The sequence below is a fragment of the Haplochromis burtoni genome, unplaced genomic scaffold (assembly GCF_018398535.1).
Source record: "Haplochromis burtoni strain Fernald_Lab_line unplaced genomic scaffold, NCSU_Asbu1 Contig_51, whole genome shotgun sequence".
Lineage (NCBI taxonomy): Eukaryota > Metazoa > Chordata > Actinopteri > Cichliformes > Cichlidae > Haplochromis > Haplochromis burtoni.
The window spans coordinates 2308301-2328548 of NW_024582412.1; the positions used below are offsets into that span (position 1 = coordinate 2308301).

Consider the following 20248-nt stretch of genomic DNA (forward strand, 5'->3'; position numbering starts at 1 on the left):
TAAATACACCAGTTGGAAAAACAACCTTAGAGACAGCATGACCACTTTAGTCTGGCCACAAGTTGAAGTACAGCTTTATGGCCTGGTACAACTGCCCCCCCCCCCAAAAAAAAAAAAAAAAAATTAACAAAAATAAACAAAATAAAATATTCCCTTCATAACACCTGTATGGTTGATGTATTTTCTGTTATATCAAAATACATATTTACAAATACATATTTTTAAAGCGCTTTGAGTGCTCCAGTAGAGAAGAAAAGAACCAGTCCATTTACCATTTACACTACCAACACAGGCTGTTATGAGGCACAGATCACCCAAAAAGTCTTTAGTTTGATGAGTGAAATTTTGGTATTTATTATCTGACATGTATCCCTGTGGATTGCATCTTTCAGCTAGCTACACAGTGTTGCTAGCACTGATTAGTTATCGCTCCAGTGTTTCGTCCAAATCATCAGCTTCTTTTGGATGCTTCCTTTAAGAATCACCACAGAAGATCATCTGCTCCATCTCACCCTATCCCACCTCCATCTACCATACTCTTCTGTCACACCAAGACTGCATGTCCCCCTTCACTTCTTCTTCACCTCTGTTGCTTTGGATGGTATCTATCTCCACTATCGTTACCCCTTGTGTGTTCACCTTTCGACCTGTCTCCCTCTCATTCACAGACATTCATTCCTCTTCTCTCCATTGCATACCTCCACCTCTCCAGGCTCTCTTCCACCTGCTTTCTACTCTCACTACACATCACAATGTCGTCTGCAAACAGCATAATCCACAGAGACTTCTGCCTGACCTCATCTGTCAATCTGTGCATCACCACTGCAAACAAGAAGAGCTGATGTAATCCCACCACACACCTCACCACTGTATACATGTCCTTGTTGTTGAAAGTTGGTGCTGGTACAGTTACAGTTTTGTTCAAATATTGGACAAAAAATGCTATTAGTAAACGGGCTGGCTTCTATATAGTGGTTTTCTACTCTGCATGAGCACTCAAGGCACTTTATACAACATGCCTCATTCCCCCCTTCACACAAACACTTGTTTCTATGCTTGAGTGCTTTCCATCTAACTTTCACACACATTCATACTCCAATTGACACATCAGAGAACAACTTGGGGTTAGTATCTTGCCCAAGGTTATGCAGAATGGAGCAGCCAAGGAACCACTAACCTTCCAATTAGCAGAGGATTTTCTCTGCCTCTTGAACTACAGCCACACACACACACACACACAAACACACAACAGATGGCAGTGGCCAAAACACTCAAACAAAGCATTCAAAACACAGATTCCAGAAACCAACAGGTGACATCATAGTGGCTACACCCATCTTTTATATACAGTCTTTGTTTAAATATACTGGAAGTTTCTCTTTCCAAGGCTGAATTTGAAAAACCCTACACACCATGCTGCACAGCAAAGCTGAAACATCAAAGAAGAGGAAGAATAAGCACAGCATATTTTTTGAATGGGGATGTCCTGTTGGCAAGAAATGGTTGCATAGTCACTATAAAATCTGAACACATAAATCTAAGCTTTGATCTCAGCCTGTGAGGAACAGTGAGTAAAGTCTTTCCAAGAGATCACATTATTTTCCTGCAGTGTGAAAACACTGTGGCACACCTACACATAAACCTAGAGTCTCCTGTAAAGAAGAGACGACTGAGTGTTGGTTAAACAGCCTGTGGTTGCCATAGAGGTCCCACTGAACGCTGAGCTACTTTGTGTTGGGCAACGCTGGCAACCACACCTCACATTCCTCTTAGCTGGAGCCAGGAACACACCCATCAGCAATTTACACTATGGCTCCACACACGTTCACATGTACACATGCATTCAAATGGAACTGAGCAACACTGCATTCACACCTTTTGTTCTTTTATTTTTTAAAAATTGTTGTGACAACCATAGGACGACAATGAATACTCTTACTGGTCACTTTATTTAATTTAGAATTTGCTCCGTGTTTACATGATAACATCACAAAGTTGCTGCAGATTTGTCTGCTGCACATCAATAATGTGAATATCCCGTTCGATTACATCTACGATATGGTGACTGTGAACTCATCATCATGTACAACAACCAGTTTGAGATGATCTGAGTTTTATGACACTAGTATTATCCTGCTAGAAGTACCCATCAGCCATCAGTAGCCTGATACTGGTGGATGGATTGTTCATGCCAAAATTTGACACTACCATACCAACCTCCTGTTGACCAAATTTGGTCTGCCAGTGTGGATTGCAGCCTTAGCTGATATGAGTGGTGGCCAGTGTGGTCTTCTGCTGTTGTGACCCATCTGCTTCAAGTCTTTATAAGCAGTGTGTTCAGAGATGCTGTTGTGCATACCTTGGTTGTCATTATTTGAGTCACTACCACCTTCCTACCAGCACAATGCAGTCTGACCATTCTCCTCTGACCTCTGGCATCAACAAAGCCTTTTCACCCAGAAAACTGCTGCTCATTTGATATTTTCTCTTTTTCTGACCATTTTCTGTTAAACATGGAGACGGTTGTGTGGGCAAATCCCAGCAGATCTGCAATCACAACAACAGTGGCCTCAAGGTACTTTATATTGTAAATACCCTACAATAATACAGAGAAAACAGAGGAAATCCCAACAATCAGATGACCCTTAAGAACAAGTGCTTGGTGACAGTGGTAAGGATAGCTATCTCCTGTGACCAGTTGCGGACAAGGAGAGGAGATATGGCAAGAAGTGACTTACATCAGGCTGCCATTCTGGGCCAACAAAAGACATCAACACCATTCACCTGGAGAGAACGCATGCAGGCAGAGCGAAAACATCCGAACTCCACACAGGAGTTCTTGCCTCAGACCAAGAACTCATTTGGTCTGAAGCAGCAATTGCAACCACTGCACTGCTGTTGCATCCTTTAAAAAAGCAAAAAAGAAAATTAATAATTTTCCAATCGTAAATAAACGTATAAAAGTGAAAACTGAATTAGCTTTTATTTCATCATCCTCTCAAGTAGCTGGTTTGTACACAGTGTTGTCTCACACGCCTTTTTGGGGTGTGTCTACAGTTCAAAAACATCCTGCACAGGGGAGCGTCCTGTGAGACAACCTTTACTCACACAGTGATAATTCACACTGCTGCAGTGACTTGATTTGGTTGCTTATTCATGCTAATTCTCTAGAAGTTGGCAGAATGACCAAACATGATTTATTGTCAGCCATGCTGTTGGTAATGCGAGGCTGCACTTGCTAGCGTGCTAACATCTAGTACACACATGCTGAGGTGACATAGGTGACTGAGGTGACAAGTTCAACTTGATTTGCATGTTAGCAGTGCTGCTTACAGTGATAGTTTTATAATAATGCTTGCAATGATAATGGTAGTATATTAGTGTTATGAAGGGACAACGTTTACCCAATTCTCGATTAGTTAGCATGAATGCAAGCTAAGATTTAGTAAGGCAAAATATAAAAAGTCGGCAGATCAAATGTCACGGCTGCCGAGGCGAGCCGTGTGGTATGAAGGGAGAAAGGACCCAAAACGCAGGCAGTGGATGATAATGCTGGTGATGTTTTATTTACACAGTGGGGAGATGGCAAAACAGGCAAGAGGGAAGACAAAACTAAAGACCTAAACTGGGAAAGCTAAATGACAAACCTGAGAGGGTACCAGAATGGGGTGAGAGGCAGAGAGCCACAGGACACCGTGGACCACAGACTGACACGGCGTAACACAGACAAACCAGCAACAGGCAGGAGAACACACAGGGCTTAAATACACACACCAGTAATCAGGGGATGAGAGACAGGAGGGCAACACAGCTGGGAGGAATCAGAGCTGATGGGACAGGGGAAATGTAAACTGAACACACTCACATCAGACAGAGACCTTCACAATAAAGCAGGAAACTCAAACATGGGGAACCAAACAAGACACAGAACTAAACAGACAGCTTCACAAACAGACGGAGTGACACCATAGACAGACAGAGACACAGACGCAGACTCAAAGGCAGACTGAATATAACACATAGAACTCAAACAATAATAATCATCATAATGAACTAGAAAATGATAACAAACTAAAAGCGCTGGGTCAACGACCCAGGACCATGACATCAAAGTTGTTACAGTTTTTTTTCTTGGTGAAACTATCCATGTGCGAAACACTAGAGGAAAAATGCATGCTAATCAATATAATTAAAATATCAACAAGGGAAACTGTGAATGCTTGTATCAAATTCTGAGTCAGTTCATAAAGTTGTAGTTGTGTTATATCATTTCTTGAATTAATAATATAGATATAGGACCAGAAGATCGAATACAAACTCAACAGATCACCAAAGTCAGTAGGGTTCATCCTCTGGGGATCACAAATTTTAAAGGACCAGATTTCAAAGCACTGTATTTATTGATTTGTATAGATATCACAGTTTGCAATAAACAACCATCTCTGTGGAGGGATTTTGAGTTTTTTTTACTTTTTTGTTAACTAGGTAGGTCACTTGAAAACAGATTACTCAGGACTGAGATAAAATACGGCTTATGTGCAATGGAAGAACAAAACTGTTATTTTTCAAAAATAAGTTGTAAGTGTGATTGTAAATGACGAGGGTCATGAAAATGATTTGCTCTGAGTTTCTGCTGACTGTGTTTTCCACTGAAAATGTATATTCTGACTCAATGTCTTTGTGAAAATCAAAGAGATACAGCAGTACTTTCATTTATGGTATTACACAGATCCCCATCTGTTTGTGTACTCACAGCCAGTATTCGTAGTAACAAGGGTATTTATCAACTCTACATTTTTAATAATCAATAGGCATGTAAGATACAAAGTAGGAATCAGACTTTCTCTTCATCAGTCAGCATTTCCTGTAATCTTAACTGTGAATCCTTCCTTGTACTCAAGCCTACAGTTGCAACAAGTTCCAACATCAATACAGTCTATTCTAAAGGTCACTCTTGGCAATTCCTGAATGACTAATCTATAGCTGCACCTCCACAGGGCATGCTGTAAAGTATGAGGTCACAAAACCCAGTGACAACTAAGATGCCCCCCCCCCCCTTTCTTATTGTTTCTGTTGAGAAAAGTCTAACAAGAGCATTTAGGCAACCATAAATACCTGAGGGTGTTCCTATAGAAAAATTATAGAAAAAAATAATTCTATAATAGTTGGGATACTGTGTTAAATATAAATAAAGACATAATGTAATGATTTTCAAATCACAGAGCACATGTTAAACGTGGTGAAGTTCCTAGACATTTGGGAGAAAAAAAGATATGCTCTGACCTTTAGATGAAAACCTTCACATATAGAGGAACACTGAAGACATCATTTAACCAAAATATGTGGATTTACTGAGAAAATAGACGTTTTGAGCCATTTTGCATCTCTAGATGCTGCTGGTTATGAAAGACATTCCACTAGTGTAATTTTGGTCATGTTTCATTTTGTTCCTGATCTTCTTCTTGATGAAACTTTTTTATTGGATATTGACTAATATCAAAACAACTTTCCCTGCAGCATCGGGTAAACTGACGTCAGTACCTGTTGCTTGTAGGCACAAATAGATGAAACCGCCTCAGTGAGTCAAAACAAAAGCGTCACACTGACTGGTGCTGAAAGTGCAGGTTATTGCTGAGGCATCATCAGTATCATCAGCTCAGGAGGAAATCCCTGCACCTTTGCAACTGGCTCCTCTAAAACTGACGTGATGGAGAACCTCTCCAGGCCTTTTTAAACAAGCTGGAAACTTAAAGCGTTAGTGTCAAGTGGGGTCTTCACATACACAATGAATTAAAGAGAAATTCTAAAAGAGTGAAAGTGAACACGAGGAATGCATTTTATGTGTTTCAGGAGCAGCAGTGTGTACATGTGCAAACCCTGTTTTTCATCTCTAGACTGGAAAATTTACTGAGTAACAGGCTAAAAATAGCCAGTATAGACACCACAGTCTATCATGCAGCAATGCAGCCAGTCATGTCGTTTATGTAATCTGTGGTATCAAGTGTGCATAAAGACTTTTGTCTTTAGCCATTGAGACAGGGCCTCCTCCCGGGTAGTGTAACGCCCTGGGTGGGGAAACGTGCAAACCAAATGAACAAAAGTCCTTCTCAACCTTTAATGTAACACATGATTAATTTAAGTCTTTAACAGCATTGTGTTAATTTAGTTATGCTGTGATGGTTATTGTAGTTATTTGGCTTTTAAACTCTGACTGCTGTAGCTGTATTTTGGTTAGTAACAGTGTCAACCCTCTCTCCAGTAACTATGGATTACAGTGCAGAATTTAACATTTTGTTTTACTGCATTTTTCTATTTTTCTCTTTGCTGCACATGAAAGAAAACAGTGGCTGGAGAAGCTTTATTCTTTACAGGATCATATTTTATGATTTACATTAACAAATCATAATTGTTCATTACAGTAAATAAGCTTTAAATAACAGATTAGCACTGGGAACTCTATGTGCTAGTATTTTATTATAATTTGTAGTGATTTGCTCATTTAAGTTTATGTTGTGCAATCAACAAATATAAAATCACATTAAAATGTTCATCAAAAGGAAAGATACTGTCATAGTGACAATAATGCTATCATAGTAGCAAAATATCTATAGAAGGAACGGGTGACTGATATGAAACTAGTGTTTGTCATTGTATATCAGTATACTAGTATACTAGACTACAGGTAACTGTGGAAGAGAAGCAAAGTAGTATATTTGTATGTACAAATGTACGATGGCTTGTTTAACATATAGGAGCTATCAGCTGCATGTCATACGGGTTCCAAACTATGAAGAAAAAAAGCAAAGCTTTGAAAGCACAGTGTTATCAAAATTGCACATTTATTGCTACAGAACGGTCGTGAACATGAGCCTCATTGAATCATTATAAGATGAGAACCAGCAGGCAGGACTGTCAGGCTTGCATGAAGGAGAATAAAACCCTCAGCACAGACATCAAAACCTATTCCCCAATATTTCCACTGATCTGGAATAATAACAACATGCACAGCAAGTGTAACAACATCAAGAGCAAATAAGCAGACAAGAAAAGATGAAGGAAACACCAGAAAGTGCAATCAAAGACAGACTCTTACCTCTTGCATTTCTTTGTCTTCCAGGAAGGAATGTGACTGCTGTGTTTTTATGTTTTTTAAATGTTTGTTTCTTGCTGTGAAAGGCGATATCTCATCGTTGTCACTAACGTCAAATGTTCAAAAAAAAGAAACCTATTTCAGTAAAACCTTCCTTACACTTGAATGGATGATGTAAACTTTTTCAATAATTGGCTTGAGAACATTTACTTTTCACTTTTTTAGGTATAAAAGATTTGCCCCTCCAGAAATATATTCCAATTTATAAATAATTTAGCTTAAAGTTTACCTTTATTACAGGATGTGCTTCATCTGCTTGAGAGAAAAAGAGAAAAGATGCTGTGAAAAAAGCCCAAGCACTGGCAAAAGGGCAATTATGCTTTATGAATTTAGTGTATCTTCTCTGCCTCGTCACTGAAGTACAGCAAGAAAAAACATACATTTACTTGTAAGTTTACTTTACTTATTGTAATACTGAAAAACATGATCTACTGAGCGAGGAGGTGAATGTGAAACATTGTATGTGCTTGTTTGTACTCCTAAAAACTACAAAGCAAAGCATACTGTGTGTCACATAAACAGTTCCATGATATTTATAATATATGTTCCATGATACATTAAATCTGTGTTTTGGGTCCAAAAAGTATATCTTGGTTTCAGACCCTTAAATTATTCCTTAGATTTCACCCAGGCCGAAATACAAGACCGTGACTGCATCGGAACCTCAGCTTGAAAGGGAAAATTTGTTGGCCAGTGGTTGCTGACAGGCTCACTTGTGGTTGCTTTGGTCACTAGCAGATTGCCACGGTCACCTTTAGTTTGCTTTGAAAAAGCTGACTAGCCTGTACACACTTGGCAACTGCTCACCGAGTGGTAGAGACACAACCTGTAAACAGATAATGTTTATAGAAAAGTTTGAAATAAGGGTTCACCTTTTGAAAGATGTTGGTTGTAATAATAATAATGGCTTGGATTTATATAGCGCTTTCCAAGGCACCCAAAGCACTTTACAATGCCACTATTCATTCACACACTGGTGGAGGCAGCTACAGTTGTAGCTACAGCTGCCCTGGGGCAGACTGACAGAAGCGAGGCTGCCATATCGCGCCATCGGCCCCTCTGGCCAACACCAGTAGCCGGTAGGTGAAGTGTCTTGCCCAAGGACACAACAACCAGGACAGAGAGCCCGGGGATCGAACCGGCAACCTTCCGGTTACAGATACGCTTCCCAACCCCCTGAGCCGCAATCGCCCCACGGTGGTAGTAAGGTGCAATTTTTACTTTGTAACTAGAGGTGATTAACAATCTGTTAGCCACCAAAGCAATTACAAGGTGGTTTCGGGAGCCACTCATCAACCCGTTGGTGAATACACATTTTTCCTTACTGACCAGAGGTTGCTAAGGGGTCATCAATAATTTATAGGGCCGTGTGTGAGTGGAGCATTTATAGGTTGGAATGGGAATGTGGAGGCAGCTATACTAGTTATTCTTAAATTACAATAAATTACATTTTAATTTAATGTCTACATTAAACCACTACCAAAGTAGTAAATTAGAATAATGACTTGGCTCAGGTAAAAATAAAATAACTGCAGTTGTTTTTGGTGGAGAATTGCAAATATAAGTGTGGTCTGAGTTCACTCCAAGCTCTTTCTAAATGCATATTTCACCCAAATAAACATTTCTCCACATGCCTGTTGGTAAATATATGGCACTATCTGACACCCAGATATAATGTTCATTATGTCTTCAGCATTGGGTTGTGTTGTGTTTATTAGGCAGGTGTAGCAATAGGAATGTTAAATTAGGACATTGTGGTTTCTGCAGTAGTTAGCATTAAGAGCTGTTTGTTGACCTGCAGCTACTGCTTGTATCCAGCTTGTCAAAAGTCCTGTCCGTTTAGTGAGGTCATCAGGTTTCAGCAAGGTCATGACTGCTATCAGCAAACACTGGCTGACTCAGCTGTAATTGTAACCAGATAGCTAGCTAACTTTAAAATGGTAGAAGGTGTAAGTTTTGATGGTGCTACTCTATTCTTTATGCTAAGCTAGGTTAAAATGTTTTTCTGTAGCCAAAACTCCGTAGGTATGAATAATTTTAACACTACACAGTTACTTTATTTCAGAGGGTAACTTCCATACATTAAAACCCCCGAAATGTAATTTGAGTGTCTATGAATTAAAAGATGTTTAAAGCTGTAGTTCATTATTCACGGTAACAAATGCACTGGATTGCTTTTTTTAGGTTGCAGGACACACTCAGCATCCTGGCACATAAGCAAATAGGTCATTTTGTACCATAAACCTTATCGAATACAACTTGAGGACAGCTGTGTTCAACAAAAGTAACTTGTGACATTCGAAAAAGCTTTGAGTGATGACTGCTGGAGATAAATAATCAGACTGTTTCCAAATTAGTTCTGCAACATTTTACTCTTATGGAAAAAAAGATGATGACACTATGACATCAAAATGATCATACATTTAGGGGTTTTTAGAATTATTGATTGTACATTGTACAAAGAGCTAACTTATTGTACAAATACAATAACTATCATACACCTGGTAACACTTTGGATGCACAAGGATAAAACCGATAACCATCTTCTTACTGGATATGTGTGAAAATGTGTGCTAGGAATGGTTAGTTGGCACTTAACATCAGTGATTTCAACTATGAGCAAATAATCTGGAATTGACAGAAATCTTTTGATTTTCTTCTCATAGCACTGAACACTAAACTATCGCTGTCTGAAACAGATTTACTTCAGATTGTCTCAGAAATTAGAAAATCTCTTGGCTGTGCGCTCTTTTTCTTCATATAGGCCCTATTGAAATGTGAAATAACCTTTATGTGCCTTCATCAGCACAACACAACCAGCTAAAATACTAGTGTGGTTTTAGTAAGACAACTGCACTGATTTATGTATATGAAACTGATAAGACAGCATAAAGAAATTATCATAAATATTGTGAGGAATTATAAACGTACTCTTTCTGGCAGTGGAAAAACTGATTGTTCATTTGCTATTTTCATTTATGATAAGTTATGCAGGAAGTTGTCTGGAAAAATGTTGAGTATATTTTTTTAAAATTCTTTTGAAACTGCTTTTTTCTATGATATAAATATACCAAAGTTATTGTGCTACTGATCCTGGCAAGTGCTCATCTGTGGAATATACCCAAATGCTCGCTTAGCCTTAGAGTTGTGAGAAAATAGAAAAAAGTTTCCTGGAAAAACAAAGGACAGGAGTGGCCATTTTGAATTCAACTCATTATTGCAGTAAAACTGGTACAGAGTAACAGATTACAAAGCTCATGGCACAGTCACTGAAAAAGAAATGAGGTGTGTATGTACAACAAGGAGGAAAAAGAAACAAAAATGTTAACATTTTGGCTAATAAGAACACCAGGGGTAACAAAAAATGAAGGTACTGTAATTCTGGAGATGACTTGATTATACAACAAAGAGAAAATATGAAATGAAGCATCGCAAAAATAACATTACTTAAAAAATACATGTAGCACTTGCACTGACAGATTCAATCCTTGTGTTTAACCTAGGTCCAATTCTGAGTAGCTTTTCCTGCTGACAAAAAGCTCAATTTCAATGGCAAACACTAGAAACAAATGACTGAAACTGCCTTGCACATCATCTGAGTTCTTTTTGGGGAAATAGCTGATACGATTATTTGCTGATGACCTGCTTCTTTATATTAGGCCTCAGTCACACTGGCCTCAAAGTCCGGTTGGCAACCTGGCAACCTCTGGTCGATAAGCAAAGTGGTTGCTGACAGCTGTTAATTACAATTGATCGCAAAGAGGGCGCTGTACAAAAAAAAACTCCTTATGATTGCTTCAGTCGCCACAGTGCCTTGACTCAACTGTTGTTGTGATTTGGTGCAATATAAATAAAATTCAACTGACCTGAATAGATTGTCATGGTTGTCTGCAATTTGCATGGATGATGTGGACAAATCATAGTGAAACTTGCAAAAGTTATGCTTAACCTCTGCAGCCAACATTATGTTTCCAAAATGCTCAACTTTGACTATAAATTCACATAGCTGTTGTTTGCATTGCACTTTCCACAGTTTTACTACCATTGGGCAAGTAGCTGGTGAGTCCACATCGTGGATCATGTAAACTACAACTACCACTGTAATCTGCTAGCAACCAAAGCAACTACAAGGTTTTCAGTGCAACACCATAAAGCTCTTTGCAACCAGTTTTCCCTAGCAAATGCAAGAAATCTTGAGCAACCACTCTCAACTGGTTGGGGAATACACATTTTTTCTTAGTGATCTGTGGTTGCCAGGGAATTGCCAGCAAGTCTTTAGCCCTGTGTAACCGGAGCTTTAGCAAAGCTCCAATCTCTAAACAAAATGTTCCCGTTAATCTTGAATCAGGTGTTGAGGATCTTTTTTTTCCATCCACATTTATATGCCATCATAAGGAAAATAAATGCACAGCATTCAGAGCTGGCTCGCAACCTGGCGACAAAATCAGTGCATTTGTAAACACTCTTTGGGTACCTCAGTCAAGATTTCATCATCGCTTGTTTCAGATTTTCAATTCTTTTGTTATTGCAAAAATTTGAATTTTTATTTTTTAAGAAATTTTTAAAAAATTCCTTAAATCGCGCAAAATAAATGACTAACATTGGCTCGAATACAAGTGATGCTTGGTGCAAGCGGAGACAACAGTTTGAGTTACACTTCAGATGTTGCCAACCAAAACCACAAACAGTACAGAGCACCACTGATCGAAACAAAAACTTGGCACCTGGCTACTGTAACCGGACGAATACGACCGCACTGAAAAGTCAAAACAAGTTCATCATCATGATCATCGTGTCTCACTGGCAAATCTTCACCCCACAGAAAATGATGGCTGATGGCTATTTACACACATCTCTGCGAAAAAATACAATTAAAAATGTAATGTCATGAGGCATGGAGAATTAATGTCATATCCCTTTCATGATTTCTGATTCCTCCCTCTAACCCTCAAAAATGCCCCCCACAGATATAAACATAATATTGAAAAATAATAATTAAAAAAAAACTGATTTCTGAACTTTTGACCTCACTACATTTTCAATGTGACACATTTTTTCAACACACACTGAATTTTACTTTTTCATCTTTTAACAAAAGAAAAAAACCAATACAACATATTTCTAAAACACAAAATAACAACAGTCTACATGTAAAAATATAACTTTTACATACACAATTTCAAAATAATGGTAAAGTTTGCCATTTTGTTGCATACAATTTACAAATGTCTGTGTGTTGTTGTTGCCTTGGATAGATAGCAGTGAATGGAGCTGATGGAACTCCGGTCCCATTTTGTCCTGCACAGGGTGCCGTACTAGTCAGAGGGTGGCAACAACGGAGGATACAACGAAGTCAGTTGAAAATTTATAACACTGAGGGGCCTCGCCAACTTCCGCCAGTTCAGTCTTTGAGAAAAGAACTCCTTGCCAAGCAAACACTCCCTTTGCAACGGAAAATTAAAAAAATAACAGAAAACGGCACCCTCGTTATATATTGTATATATTTTTTGTACATTTATATATAGATTGATTTATTCAAATAGATTCTTTTCCAGTTTCCGTGCCTTCCTGTTGATTGGGTAGAATTTTAACCACGTCAAAATGACCACCGACAGTTAACAATGCTGCCAGATAGCGAATTGTGTTTTTTTGTGTTTGTCTTTTTTTTTTGTTGTTTTTTACATTTTCTGTAATAGACATGTAAACCAGAACAGACAAAAAAAAGTAATAAGAGAAAAGATTCTTCTTATAAAAGAGAGCAAGAGAGAGAAAGAGAGAGGGAGGGGGAACAAAAAAGAAAATTAGTTTAACAACATACAACCACACACTTTGTACTGAAGACTACATTGGCTCATGGACAAGCCGATCAAATATTGATAAAAAGCTGATAAGCTATAATACAAGAAGAGACGCGTTGTTCACCATGGAAACAGGGTTGGGGCTCGGAACAGGAAAGTGGGGCTGGAGTTATAGAGGACTTTGGGGGATGGGGAGGACTGGGATGGGGGGTAGTCTTGCTAAATCAAGCATCTGTCCCATTGGCTTGAAGCCAGAACACGCTGTCTACTTACATATAAGCGTACAGTACATTAAATACAGTTTAGGTTTTTTTTTTTATCCAAAAAATACTTTTTTTTTTCCTTTTTAGCTTTTTTTAAATTCCCAGGTCTGGTAAAAAACCTGACTGCATAGAACCTAACGACTAAGAACAGGTTTCCCTAAGCTTGCATCCTATTAAAAGACCAGGTAAATGTCCTCCTCTGGCAACTCGAATGATATGAACTCTAAAAAGGCACATTGGTAGAAGTGTGAATGTTCAAATTGCATCTGTGGGACCGCTTAAGTGGGGCAAGAGGCTGGGAAGAGGGGCTATAGACTCTAGTTCAGGGCTCATAAGGCTAGGGTCAGCAGAGCACTGGGACTGGGGATTAAACATAGGCCTGGACTTAGAGGGGTTCAAACCGTGGTTCAAACTGGTGTGAAGGGGGACTTCCAGACTTACACCACAATTCTTGCAGATATTCTCAGTAGCTTTGATTTATCTACTAATTCCAATTCTCACTTAGGTGGTCATAACCTTCGACATCAGGATTTTTCCTGTTCCTTTTATCATCTACGACTATCAAATCAAGAAACATGGCATAGAACTGAACACACTTTCAGTACAGAGTAAAGTAACATATTATTGGTTGGACTTTCAAACTGGAATTAGCAGCAATTAGCTGCACTTAACAGGTTCAAAGCTGTTAAGTGCAGCTAATTGTAGCTAATGCTAAAGACAAAACCGGTAAAACCTGAAACCTTCCTAATTCTGGTAGTTGCAGATATAAGCCAGAGTCGGCTCATATTTGTTTCTCTGGTGCAGAAGCACCAACTGTGCTGTGACAGAGTTGTTATGTTGGAACATGACCAGGTGCTAAAACTGCTACTTCGGTGTGCAGTTTTCCCCGGTCCAGTCAGGGAATCTGGGTGGTCATTGTTTCAAACAGGCCTCCTGATCTAATCTAAAAGCTATTCAAAATGCTGGCAGTAATCAATGTAACACCAAGTCTGGCAAAACAACTCAATTTTTCATTGTCATCCCCTCCTCCCTCCCCCAACCCCATCCACACTGTTTAAAAGATAGCATCCACAACTGAAGCACTGTCAAATGCATGCCAAACCAACAGGCTACCCCTAAACGCCAATTGGAAGCACTAACGTCACAAGCCACAAAACCTCTGCTTTCCCTATCCACCACATCAGCACTGCAAATAGTTTCTTAACGTCTTTATCCTTATAGGAAAAGGTAAGTTGTGAAAACTACTTTTGCCTATGGACGAAAGGCCAAAATGCACACAAGGCCACAGAGTTGTTCCCAGCCAGCAAGTGTCAATTGGAAAGTCCCCCCTACTCAAGCTCTCTGAATTTGGAGGCTGGGTTAGATATTTAGGGCTAAGATCAATCAGGAAATGAGGGAATCAAATGACTCAAACACGGGAATGGTTTCACAACTGCTGCTTGCACCCTTGAAAAGAATTATACACCCCTTGCCCTGATGACTGTTCCCTTACTTCCCCTGCAGCGTCATTAGTCATTGAAACCAGTGGATTCTCTGCTTTTCCTTTTTTCTCCCTCTAGCTTTTAATCCCCTTCATACCAACTCTCAGAGTTCAGGCCTTCAGGGAATGTGCTAATCATGGAATAGAATTCACTCCAGTGATCAGGCCAGCTCTAAACCACTTCGTCAATTGAAAAATCTTTCCTGTCATCTGTCCGTCCCCTCAACCATCTGTTCAGCAATCCTTAGATTTCAGTAACAGTCTGGATTCCACTCTCAAACTTTGTCATTGGATAGCTGACAAAAGACTGATTCAGAATGTTTGCTCTACAGCTCTTTCTGTAAATTGAACCCACAACAACAATCTAAAACGAGGATGCCATGAAAGCCTTTCCTTCCTGCCACATTTAACAGTACAGTTTTCCTATTTCTGCATCATTTTTCTTTTCTGTCTATCCATTGTAATTCGTCAATATTCCCCAGTCCCTCTGGAGTCACTCGCTGATTGACTGATTCAGTGATTGATTCCCTTAAGAACTCTCTTCCTCCCAGTAGATACACACGGGTCATTTGGGTATAAATATCCTGGCTTTTGGATTTGTGTTCACACAATAACTTTACACGAGTTTACAGTCTCCAAAAACTCAATGTGTGCACCAGCAAGGAGCACTACTGTTCAGGTTCTTTTACACTGACAATGCAAATGTTTGCACTTTGTAAGGGAATGCATTAGAAAGGGAAGAAGTCGTAACTTCTTGTTGGCCCTGCTTCTTTCTAGATGCCTCTGATAGTCAAGCATTGGCAAAAGTTTTCATTCAAATCAGTCAGCAATTCAAGCACCTCTGAAAAGCTGCATGATTGCAACACATTTGGTGCCCTAATGTTTTCTTCATTTTGATTTATAGTTGGAAATTTGCTTACTGTTTGTGTCTGAGTATGCAGCCTGTGTTCATTTCTTAGTTTTGTTTCCTTTGTTTCTCCGTGTGTATCTATCTGACTGGTTTGCATCCAAGAGGAGATCAGGCACAGCTTCATCCACAGTGTGGCGTTAGATTGCCATTCAGTCAGAGATGCGCTGGAGCTGCATTCAACAACAGCTGCGCAATGTTGCTTTTGTTACAAAAAATCTCTTTAAACACTTTGTGATATGTTTTGTGTCATTCTGAACATCCCTCCCCAACCCCTTCCCTCCTCACTGCCCGCGTGCAGTATAAATTTTTTATTATTTTTTCCTTTTCTCATATATATATATATATAATTATATATATATATATATACTATATATATTTATATAGAACCCTTTTGTTCTTTAAAACTGGGAATGCTGATAAAACATGTAGCACAAGAAGAAGTTTCTTCGATGGTGTGATTCCAAAGACTTGTCCATTGCTGTCACTTTGTGTCAAAAGCTGCCGCTTCATAGCAGCCATGTCACAGCGGCATTTTTTTAGGTCTCCGCAAAGAAGCATTCAGTTCACTTCAGCTGGAGATGCAAAGTGACGAAAGCAACTAACGTGACTCTGCAGTTTGTGTTCTTGATAGAAGAAGGAGACGATGACAAAGAGGAGGGTCAGAGACGACAGACGAGAGGAGAGAAAAAGGCTGATCTGATTGGTCAGGTTAGGGTTCCAGAGAAACTGATTGGTCAGGCTGAAGCAACAACAGTTTTGATCGATTGCCAGGTTGTCATGGAAATGCCTTCAGAGGAAGTGGTCACTCATCATCTTGATGAACTCTGGCACCTTGGACCTGGAGAAACAATGAAGGAAAAAACAGACAAATAAGCCGATACTAATATCAGAGGAAAGACCAGAGAATACTACTTTTAGTAAAAGTACATATTTTGATGATTATGACTAATATGATTCATTCTGAACCACCTAGAAATTTTTATTCCCAGGATGTCAAATATTGCAGTTTTGTCAAAGCTGCTGCAACCTTAAAGCTATGAATCAGGTGCAAGTACCATGATTCAACAAACTGATGGTACTAGTGAGACTGGGATGACTTCCAACACATACTGTGTGTTTGTCAGGGCTCTGTGTGCGGGCAGGCAAAGATGAGGATCCAAATGCAGGACTCGAACATGGAATTGAAACTCAAAAAACCTCAGCTTTATTGCTGGCAGAGAAAACAAACATGGAGTGAGGATGGAACACTGTGACCAAGGACACACAGGCATAATTCTGAGGGTACGACGCGACACTGAGCATGGGAAAACACAGGGCTTATATACACAGGGTAGTAACGGGGGAATCGGCAACAGGAGGGAGACACAGCTGGGAGAGATCAGGGCTAACGAGACGGGGGAGCTAAGCTGCACACACTAACATAAGACAAAGACTTTCACAATAAAACAGGAAACATGAATTACTAAACAAGCATGCAGACTTTACACTGAGAGACAGACAGAATGACACATGGAATCTGAACTAAACTAAACGTGAGATATAACTGAGAACAAATCCTTAAGCACGGATAAACAGAAACAAGGAACTAATAATAATCATCATCATCACTACGAGAAGAAAACAATCCATGAAGCAGAAATAAACCAAAACATAATAAACTCAAAATACTGGGTCCAACGGACCCAGAACCGTGACAGTGTTATTAAATGGTAAATGACTTGTATTTGTATAGCGCTTTACTTAGTCCCTAAGGACCCCAAAGCGCTTTACGCTACATTCAGTCATCCACACATTCACACACCGGTGATGGCAGCTACATTGTAGCCACAGCTGCCCCGGGGCACTTCTGACAGAGGCGAAGCTGCCGGACACTGGCGCCACCGGGCCCTCTGACCACCACCAGTAGGCAACGTGTGAAGTGTCTTGCCCAAGGACACAACGACCGAGACTGTCCGAGCCAGGGCTCAAACCAGCAACCTTCATTAAAAGACGAACTGCCAACTCTTGAGCCACGATAGCCACGTGGCATTAAGCCCAATGGCAAAGTGCAGTCTTTCAGTGCGAAGGGTTAATGCTCTCAAAGTTGAATTTTTATTAACCTAACCAGGTAATTTTGGTATCTACTAAGAAGTAAGCGAAAGTAAAAAGCAGTTCAAACGGAAATGAACGTGCATAAAATGTGAACTTTATCCTCCTGACTGAGAAATTTATCCACCTCCTATCAAACCTCCTACTGCAGACCTCTCAGATCACTCTTTTAAAGGCAACTGCCGCTTCAAGGCACAGGTGCTAATGGAAACAATGTGCATAATCTTGCAGTGGTAGCAATATTGGAGAGAACAGCAGTATTTGATTCTGTGGGAAAAGCTTTTTGCCAGATAGCTTTTGTGCAATTTTCCTGAGCCTATCTGAATCTGAATGACAATAGCAAGTCCAATGTCCAAGGCTCTTAGTTATTGCCGAGCAGCAACAAATGTTTGAAAACTTACAGATGTCACTCAAAGAGGGGAATTTTTATAGAATTTATACACTGACTTCTGGATGTCAGAGTTTAATTAATAGAAACAAGTTTCCAGTTCATAAATACGTTATTATACATTTTCTTTACATAGTTTATTGGAAAGTTTACTGGGAATAAACAGAGGCCAAAGGAGCTCAACTCATAGTTAATGATCAGAAATGTAAAACAAGGAGGAAGTCAGAGTTTAATATATTCATGCAAGTATTCTTAGCCTACTATATTCAACGATAGATACTATACACTGACAATAATACACATAAATGTTTTGGTGCATCTGGTTCATCCCACTTAAAGTTACCAGAGTCATGATTGTGCTAAGAAGGTGAAGTGTATAAATAATTCCGTGAAGGTGTTATTTTATTTCCTTCACTGCAAATTTTTTGCAGAGAAACTGTGGTTTTGTCTTAGGTGACGCCTCCTCCTCATCAAACACCTTTACTACTTCAAGGCTACAGAACTTCAGTAAAGAAGCTCACTTACACATTAAAACATGCAAACACAAAAGCAATGTGACTGTACGACACAAGTCCAATTCAAAAACAGTGACAAACACACAATCACACATTAAAAATCGCACTTACTGCCAATCTGTTGTTAATGTGTACCCAGACCAGACAGAAACTCTCTCATGTGCTTGGCTTCTGTTTTTAGTCAGCCTAAATATGCTCTGTTCTTCAAATTCAGTCAAATAATGGGAGATTTGATTCACATGCTGTCTGTGTAAGTTGTAACCTTTTAAACAACAATTCTGCTTTTTGCCATCTGAAAATTAATAATATAAAAACCAAAATATAAAAAATATGTGAGCGCAGTTCAGGAACCAATTTATTTCAATCTCAGCCTCATTGTTTTGTTTTTAAATTCAAGCTCATAAAATCGAGTGATTAAATCGATGATTCAGTGTGGACATATTAGATTTTACAGCTTTTATTCTGGGAAACCAGCAGATCCCATTAAAACTAATGTTATATTTCTAGTTGTGGTGTGAGGACAAAGAGATTTCTCATGTTGTATTGTAATGCTTGAAATAGTTAAAAAGTACACAGACAGCACATGAAGGAATGGCAGGCATGTGATGAACAAATTATAACTTGCCATGCGTGGAGACAGCCCTAAAAACAGAAACTTCCAATTTATTAACTAAAAGCCAAAACACAAAAATTGACTTCACACTACTTTATCGTCACTGCATGCATGTTTTTTCTGCTTGTGATTTGTGATGAGATTCTTTCAATTATATTTTTGCACTGTTTTTTTGAATGACTGATTCTCTGGTTTGAGTTAAAGGTACAACAGCAGATTAGTTTATAAGTGAAATCTTCTGACCATTCAGGGGGGAGGAGATGTTGCTGCGTTTTACATTTGTCCCATGGGGTTCGGCCCATCACCCATGGCGGCGGCGGAGTGGTGCGCTGCGGCCAGTGAGAGGGGAGTCCCGTCTGATGTCACGGTGACCTTCTCCTCCTCGCGGCGCTTCAGACAGGCCGCCTTTGGGTTCAGGTTTCGCTCTGGACAGAAGGAGACAGAGAATGGTTTTCAGGTGTTTTCTCTTATGTCCGTTACTCAGTGAGGTTTCTCCTTCAGCTGGATTCATCGATCCCCACAGACTGATGGCAAGAACCCAAAACTATGGTCTAGAAGAACACAATCAACAGGTGCTACTACTGCCCTCTCCTGGAGACCCTGGGACACTACATTTATATGTGTTATCACCTAAACCTGCAAGGTTTAAAGTCAGAATCAAATCGTGCTTTTATCTGACGGAAACATCTGGATATCTCAGGGATTTTTTTTTAGAAACCTTATATTTGTAACTGGGATATGGTTGAAGCCTAATTCAATCATGGTAAACTGCTTAAAACATATTTCTTTTGCCTTTTTTTTTTAAACCAAGAAGTAACACAGTTCTCTCAGACACGGGCATTTTCAAGCATGTTTTCAGTTGTTTCTTTCCAAAAAGGCCTCTAGTTAGTTAGTAGTTTTTCATGCTATTTGTTGTGAATAAGACATATATATGAAAGCAGTTATATCTTTTAAGAAGAGGGTTCAAGGTCACTGACAGTTTTATTTGTTTATTTTCAGGTTGTGTGACAGGAATAAATGAAAATCTCTTATCTGCTTTATAC

General features: G+C 39.3%; 1 protein-coding gene across 11 annotated transcripts in view; it reads right to left on the reverse strand.

The window, feature by feature from the left end:
- Positions 1-10348: 10348 nt before the first annotated feature.
- The window catches only part of LOC102293637 (transcription factor 4), a 264311-nt gene continuing 254411 nt past the window's right edge, over positions 10349-20248 (reverse strand). For 9 of the 11 annotated variants that reach the window (XM_042220594.1, XM_014333384.2, XM_014333381.2 and 6 more), the window contains 2 exons: positions 19483-19630; positions 10349-16439 (listed from right to left, as the gene is read on the reverse strand). In XM_042220594.1, the coding sequence (XP_042076528.1) occupies positions 16391-16439; positions 19483-19630 (197 nt within the window). In that variant the 3' untranslated portion in view covers positions 10349-16390. Of the gene's footprint in view, positions 16440-19448; positions 19631-20248 lie in introns of all 11 variants that reach the window. The other 2 variants (XM_014333383.2, XM_005921661.3) reach the window with 1 other exon arrangement.